The 8,193-nt window shown below is 43.8% G+C and overlaps 1 protein-coding gene across 3 annotated transcripts in view; it reads left to right on the top strand.

Moving 5' to 3' along the window:
- The first annotated feature begins 237 nt into the window (after positions 1-237).
- Positions 238-8,193, top strand: part of DENND11 (DENN domain containing 11) — a 59,487-nt gene continuing 51,531 nt past the window's right edge. For all 3 annotated transcript variants that reach the window (XM_088141146.1, XM_088141147.1, XM_088141149.1), the window contains exon 1: positions 238-581. In XM_088141146.1, coding sequence (XP_087997272.1) covers positions 338-581 — 244 coding nt within the window. In that variant the 5' untranslated portion in view covers positions 238-337. The remainder of the gene's footprint in view (positions 582-8,193) is intronic.

Raw genomic sequence — 8,193 nt, 5'->3', positions numbered from 1 at the left:
TGAGATTCGCTGCTGGCCGAAGCTTTTCAGCGCGGCAATCCCATGCGCGCTTCCTCGAGAGCCAGCTCCAGTCCGACGGACTCGGGAGGGTTTCCTTCCCAGTAAGCCATGCCGAGGCTCGGGCTCCACCTTGCAGATTTCCCCGGGCTGGCGTCCGCGCGCACGAAGGATCGGGGCGCCGGGAACCCTCCGCCAAGCAAGGCCTCCCGCGTTCTCCTTCCCGGCTCGGCCGGGGGAAGCCAGCCAGGCAGCCCGTGACGGGGGAGGCGGAGATCGAGCGACCGCGGAGGCTGCCCAAGCGCCGCCCTTCACCTCCGCGCGCCGCAGCTGGCTGGCCATGGTGGAGCAAGCCGACGACGCGCCGCTCCTCTTCTGGGCCGAGGGCCCGGCCGTTGCCTTGCCGGAGCCGGTCGAGCCCGGCGGCTGGGCGGGCTCCTGCTCCTCCTCGGCGTGGAGGAGCGGCGGGAAGGGGGGGCCGGTGGCGGCCGGTCCCGGGAGGCGCCTCCGGGAGCAGGAACCGGCGCAGGTGGAGGAGGACCAGATCGTGGCCGTGTTCGTGGTCACCTTCGACCCCCGCACGGGTAAGCGGGGCAGCGGGCCGCCAAGCCGGGGGTGGGAAGCCGGATCTCCCTTTGCTGGGGGGGGAGGAGTGGGGGAGGAGGAGGAGGGATCCCATCACCCCCCCCCCCCCAGCGATCCAGAATTGCAGCTAAAGGATGGCTGCCTTTACAGCCGCAAACTCTCTTTGGCAGCGTTTGCCGAAAGAGCCCGGATTTTGCTCCAGAGCCCTTTCTTGGGAGTTCAGGTTGTCCCGGTCTGGGAGAACCGAGTCTTTCTGGCCGTGTTCAGAGTGCGGCGCTCTCTTCCTCCGCACTAAGCTCTTTCTGTTTGAGACTGGGGATTAATATTTAAGGTCGGAGACGTGCTTTGACCTTTTTCAGAGGTAGAGAAGGTACGGGTGTCCCCAGCTCCTGCCTGCCTTAGGGAAATGAGATGTAAACAAGAAATCCAGCTATGTTGCACCTGTGAGAAGGTTCCTGTAGAGGAGCTAGCTCCAGATATTGGACTACAACTCCCATCACCCCAAGCCTTTAGTGGCTGGAGATTTAGGATGACATGGAAAAGGGTACTGGGAGGTAGAGAAAGAAGGGTGTTATTCTATGTCTGTCTTCTATAGGGAGTTGTTGGACCATTGGCCTCAAAAGCTCCTCGAAAATGTCCTGAGATATTTTGGTACCTGGAACTGAAAATACATTTGGTACTTTATACGTATGGAGGGCAATTCTTTGGGTAGATGTCTTCTTCACTGAATGGTCTTAGTTCTGCTTGCACAAAGAGACAAGTCTTCCTTATTTTGTACGTATTAGCTGTTGCAGCCCAGGACTTTCCAAACTCATTCATTCTGCCAGAAGATGGGAACTTAGTGGTTGCTTTCTAACCAGAGTAAAGTGCCTTGGAAAAGAGCATTTTGGACATGATATAAAACACACACAGAATACTAGGCCTCATCTTGCTCCATCTTCCTTAGTCCTTGGGAAGAATTGTTTCTTTTTTCCCCTTACACTTTACTCTTTGGGGATGGGGGAGATGGAGGTTATCCAGGAATGAGTAGATGCCAGATTTGGTTTTTGGTCTTTGGTTTTTAATCTTGAGATCCATCAGCAGAGCCAGGCTGATGGATCTGGACATAGATCTGGACATAGATTTAAAGAATAGGCTATCTGTGTTCAGATGCTATTACTGCTAGTTGCCTCACTGTGCAGAGAGGGGTAGCAAGGTTGACCATCCCCGAAGATTTAGCCCATATTCTGTCAACTTCATGTGAAGAGGGCATCTGAAGGTAAAGAAGCTTCCTGAAAATCTCTGGAGCTTTTCCACACAATGCAGAACCTAGGAAAATCATGTATGGGTGTTCCAAGCCTAGGAATGTGTTTTCTGAACTGCTATTGAGTATGGTGGTTTGCTTGTGGTTCCAACCCAACCTTTTTTTTCCCATTCTTATGCAGCTTCATATTGGGGGGGGAGGGGGGAGCTTGTAGCCAATCATCTGGGAATCACTAAGATCTCACCATAATTCTTGATCTCTCTTTTATCCATGCAATAGGATAAATATTGTATGATAGCACATGTGTGCAAATTGTAGCATATCTGTATCTTGCTCCTTTTCATCTTCCAGTTTCAGGAACTCAGTTCATATTAGAAAATACTTTATTTACAGAAAGAGAGAAAGCTCCCCCCCCCAAGTATTTTCCCCTTCAGCTGCTATAATAGTCAGATCATTCAACCAGTGACTTCTGCCCTATTTTTGCTGAACAAGTCAAGAACTATATACCAAGAACAGTCCCTGGTTTGTGATCTTGACTTGAAGAGGAACAATCCAGGACCCTTGGCTTGGATGACAAATTAAGCTTTTGAGTCCTAGTTGGTTTAAGTGTTCCACGTGGCAAGAGGAATAGGCTACATGAGGGGTAAATCATGATTTTTTTGGAATCTGTATTACTTCTGCAGCCATCAGATGGACTGGTTGGCAGTGAGAGTACAGACCATTGTGAAAGGTGTACAGTGAAGGCTTGATAATGTTCACAGATCATGGAAAGCTGCCGATTTGGAATGTTTTGCTCCTTATCTCTTAATAATCTAAAGCTCAGTCATGGTGGTTCCTCACTGAAGGAAAGCATCCTGCTTATTCAGAAACTTTATTTATTTGGGCAGTTGATCCACTACCTCAGTCTTAATGGGCTGTTGGCAATGTACAATACTCCGATGCCAATCGTAAGTATCATATTACACTGAATCATTCAGTGACAATTATACAGGCATCCAGAAGCAAGAGCATCTGCAGGTGTGTATATGGGAGTGTCTCCACATGATCAAAGCCTTGCCCGGTTTTATGTGCATGTAACCATTGCCCACATGTAGAAAAGGGTCAGATACCCTTGTCTGAAGGTGCTGTGGAAAAGCCAACACCTTCAGTGTATGCACTGAACGCTTTGTATATTCCTGCAATGAGCCTTAAATTTGGAAATAGGTTCTGGGTAAAGTTGTCTGTGGTTTCCTTTTGTAAGAATTAAGTCATCATTGCAACATTGGGGTGATGTAAATCTTTTCAGTATTTGCTGAACTTCAGAACATCTAAATTACTTCCTTTTCTTGTGTGAGTTTGTTTTCTGCTCGGCCCCCATCCTTTTGCAAGAATATGGATTACCCGTTGCAGTTACGCTGTTTGCCAACATATATGGCCAACAGTGGCATGACATCATTTTAAAATGTAGTCTTTATATAGGCTAAAGTTAGGCAACTTTTTTTCAGCCCTCTTTGACCACAGTTCCAAAAAACGGTGGCATACGTTTTCTGCCATTTCAAGGCAGAATACCCACAAAAAGTAGTGCAAAGCTTAAACATTACATTAAAAAAATAAGTATTCCTCGGTTCAGGGGGAGGAAATCCCAGAAAATTGTGACACTGCCCACATGTGTGGCTTGACTTCACCCACTGGGCATCACCATTATCACCCTTGGCCCTCCCCAAACTACTACAGTGCCTGCCCATTGCTGAGTTAGATTGTTGCTAAAATGGATTTGCGTAGTAGCCTTACATGAGATACTTACCACTTAGATCATCTTGGGTTTTTGAGTGCTCTTTCATTTATTTATGAAGTCATACAGGGCAATCACCATATATCAGACCGTATCATATTGTCTTCAGCTCACCTCATTTGGGAAGCTGTTGAATGGATTCTTGGTTTCCAGAAGGTTGGTAATGAACGTTTCACTTCGAGAGCACTTAGCGTTGCAAATTCTCAAGTTGCACATCTGTCCAGAATGATGATGATGATGATGACGGTGATGAAACTGATAGTAAATGAGCTTGTGATTACTATTTTTTGACTTGGGAATATTACTTCACATTTTTTTGGAATTGCTTTTTGACAACATAACAATATGTGAATGGTTGCTCTATTGAGGATGGGGTGGGAGTGACAGGTATTTTCAAAATGCTCAAGATGGGAGCTAAGCCTCTAGTATGGAAGGAGCTGATATAGGTTTCAGGTGATATTTTGCATTTCAAGCAGCTTTTTAAATAAGCCAACAAATGTTGCTAACCTGGAAACAAATATGTTGCTATGAGGCTAGTAGTCAGCGTTCTTTCCATTCTGGCCACATGAGAGTTTAAGCCATGGACCGTGTGGAAATCTAGTTTCTAACTTCTGGAGGACTATTAAAAAGCTTTTTTATCAAAGGGGACAGGTCAGTTTGTCCTTTCATGAGCAGCACTTTTGTTTGGAAGTAGGAAAGGGTTTTTCCTTCTTTCATGACAAAAAAATCAAGTGTATGCCAGAAGAAGAAGGAGATTATTCATCCCTCTCCCCCACCCTGAATGAAATTCCTAGTCACCTATGGTCACCAAGACACTGTTATACACGAATGCAATTAAGAAGAATGCAGATATTGGCAAAGACTACAAATTTTGCTGTGGGTAACTAGCCACCATAATTGTTGGTTTCCCATTCTTTCTTCTGTGCATTCCAGAAAGCTTGAGTTGCTTGTCACATTGTGTTGACTTTTATGAATGAAAGTGGTTTGGAGAACCAAGCCTAAGCCTACTTTTGGACACAGCTCTCTGGGCCATACTTGGGTGTTTGGTCTCACTATTCTTTGCATTTCCTACAAAACCTTTGAATTAGCTTTGGTATAGTTCATTCTGGGAAATTAAGGCCTCTCTCGGAACTCCAATCTTTGCCTCCTCAGGAGTTTTCAACCATCCCTCTGTGGCCACATCAAGGGGTGAAAAAGGAGTGAGGCACCACTTCTGAGTCTATGGTGTCCTGACTCCAGTTGTACCACCGTAGCTTGAAAGATGGAAGAAAAGTAGGGGAAAGTATGTATCCAGGTAAACTCAAATAGGCTTAGATTTTAGCAAAAGAAGAGTAGGAGTTGGTATCACAGTCTTGATCAAAAAGGGGAGATCTGAAGAAAGAGATGGGAAAGTTGATGGAGGACCAAGCATTATGGGCAAGAAAAAACCTTGAAGTGTGTTGCCTGCAATTGTGATTTTCAGCAGCCCTGCAAAACAGTAGAATAAATGAGTTCTTGAAAGAAGTAACACTTGAGAGATTTTCCTGATTAATAATAAATGTAAATAGATTTGCTAAGTGTGTCCATTTGAGTATCTATATGGCTGATACAACCTGTAGGAAAAGTTTATTTTACACTACAGATCTCTCCTCTCTATTGTATGAATAGCCAAGGGGTAGAGCCATCCAGATATGCAAATATGAATATCTCTTAAACATACAAGGATGTAATTAAAAAAAAGTTGTAGATTTAAACTTAACAAAAGGACAACTTAAAATACTACATATCCAACTGAATAAAAGATAGTGAATTTCATTATTAATTTTTATTATTTACCAGGCGCATTATTCTCTTCCCTGTGCCTTTTGCTGATTCTTTGTAAGAGATGGCTCATGGCAATTTCACACTTCCTTCCCATGAAAATTGCTTTGCTGATTCTCCCTGACCACAAAGTTGTAGTTTGTTCAAGTTCTCCTATTTCACTTAATTGAAAGTCATGTGGAAGCCACAGATTAGTCATCTTATGCCTTACAAACATATGCTGTATTTATCACCAATATCTTTCTTGAGAGGATGCACTTGGCTGGACACCACTGCGTCTCTTAGGGTAGAAATTCTACCATTTTAATTTGGAGGATGTGCAAAGCAAAGGCTTTACAGAATATTTCTTGTGCAATAAGAGTATAGGTGTTATACATTGGTGTTGCAATATCTAAGTGCTCTCTTTTAAAGCACAACTTACAGTGATAACTGCATCTCCCAGCCCTTAGAACAACCATATTTTGTTTGAGTAATGTATCTTTTCTCCCAAGCCTTGTGCCTGTCTAGTTGTCTTCTCTTAGCTATTTTTACTGCACATTGAAATTTTCCTGATCAAGCATGAGAAGAAACTAACCCAGGGCTCACTTGTGTACTGTTTGTACAGCCCCAATGTTATTTATCCTGACTCACTGGCATACTTGAAGAGAGAAGGAATTGTCAGAATGTTCTCATTTTAATGCAGAGTTGAGTGAAGGTGGTTGAGATACTTCCTCAGTAGATAAACAACCTCTTTACCTCCCTACCCTCCCCCCCATCCACACACACATGAAACAACGCCCTGGTCTTATAGTCCAATATGTTTGGAGGAGACCAAGTTGAACAATAGTTGATTTATATGAGGAACTCATGGGACTTTTTGCTGCCCCAAAGGTCCTGCAAGAATCAGAAGAGCTACAATTTGGGGGCTGTTTCTGGCTACTTGGGAGGACTTAAGGAGCAAAACATGTGCCTTACACCCCATAGAAAGGTTTTGGCAGGCACAACATACTGTCCCCATGGTCTTTAAAAAAAAAAAAAAAAAAGTTGCCTGCTCCTGTCCTCCGTCAACGTACAAGCAAAGTCATAAGATGTCTGCAGTTAAAATAAGAGCTGACTTGGTTTGCTAGACTTTTACCTTCGTTGTACTATATGACTTGGCAAGGCCGCCTCTTTCCCCTAGAAGGCCAGCCATCTGTTTAAGGCCTTTGGCCAAAAGTATCTTTATTTGCATGGTAAACTGCCTCACCGCCTTGCTCATAAGCATGAAAGAGGTGACGTGGCTGGAAGGTGAGCACAGAGGGAAGAAGAGATAGGGATCAGACCAGCCAAATACTAGAACAAACAAAGGAGTGAGACTTTGGGGGCAGGGCAGAGATGAAGTGGAGGGAGGGAAAAGGAAGAAAAAGGAAGTAATAAAGAGAGGTTGTAAGCGGGCCCTCAGCTAACAAGTTGTATAGCTCTTATTTGGGGAGACAGTTGTAGTCCATCCAGCACTTGGTAGGTTTTGAAACTAGAGGCACATGATTGTTTAATTTAATTCACTTTATCTGTCCAGTGAGGTAGAGTAACACAAATGCATTCAGATGACTGAAAAGTCCAAAAGAGAGTAAAATCACACAAGGCACGTGTACTAGCCTCCTGATTGACATAAGACAAGAGCAAATGATGTACCTGGAAAAACAGGTCACAGTTTGCTCACTGCTAAAAAAACTCTGGAAAGGGTTGTCAGGGAGGACATTCCAGTTCCACCACTGCCAGCTGCATCACAGCATTGGCAGAGCACCAGAGGGAGATGGAGAAGAATCTGCACATTGGTAATTTTATTCTCTCCTCCATGCAGTTCTTTTATCATCAATGGCCACCAAGCAAGTGCCTAAATTGGCCTTCACCAGCTTGCTGGAGTTCAGATGTGTTAACTCCAACTCACATAATCCCCAACCATGTCTGAGTGTCTGGGATCCAAGACATTTAGCAAGTGCCAAAATGGGGGAAGGCTCACTTAAACATGGAATTCAAAATAAGGTTGCTGGGGATTGGAAAACCTATAATATGAGTTAGTAAGATGCTTAAGACCAAATGATTTCCAGCCAGCTTAACTGGTTTATATATCCTTGTTGACTCAAGCATCTGCATGGTAATAAGTGCCCTGACACCTAACTGCCTTTTTGAGATAAATATTGTTTTACCTGTTGTATTCTTAGTGTTTTTATTGTCTTGTTTTATGATAGATGGTTTTATTCTTGATTGTTGTACTTAGATGTTTATATTCCCTTTGGATCCTGGATATCTAAAACACATCTAATACAGTAATTATAATTCCAAAAAAATAAACCCATGACTCCAGTTGAACTGGTTAGGTTAATGCCTTCCCATCAGAGTCCAAATTTCTGTAGAGGAGCAGCAAAATGTCAGAGCAGGGTGCTACCACACCCATGAGTAAAACCATCATTGTCCTGTTTTCTTTTCCCATTCTTTTGTATTTGTTTTACTTAAGGCAAACAAAATTTTGAGACCTGTTTCAGCAAATAAACTCCCTACTCCTTAACCAGATAAGCATCTCGGAAGGTGTCATCAAACTGGTATTTCTTCCTAAAGTTTGGTCCAATATATTTTTTAGCTAAGATGGCAACATTCCATGTTTAGGAGATCAGTTGAATTGGGTAGCAGAACTTGACTCCAACACTGCTGCTTCCTCCTCCACTTAATATCTGTCAATTGAGGAAGCCAATTCATCCTGTCTTAGGGCAGGGCAGGGCTGGCCTTGTCTAGTCCAGATGTAATATTTGAGAATTATCCAGAAAAAGTAGTCTGTAGACTT

This window comes from Python bivittatus, unplaced genomic scaffold (genome assembly GCF_059951505.1).
Source record: "Python bivittatus isolate LINGU-HERP-01145 unplaced genomic scaffold, Pbiv_v1 ctg000330_np1212, whole genome shotgun sequence".
NCBI lineage: Eukaryota > Metazoa > Chordata > Lepidosauria > Squamata > Pythonidae > Python > Python bivittatus.
The sequence above is the reverse complement of the archived record's forward strand: the minus strand, read 5'-3'. Positions and strand labels throughout refer to the sequence as shown.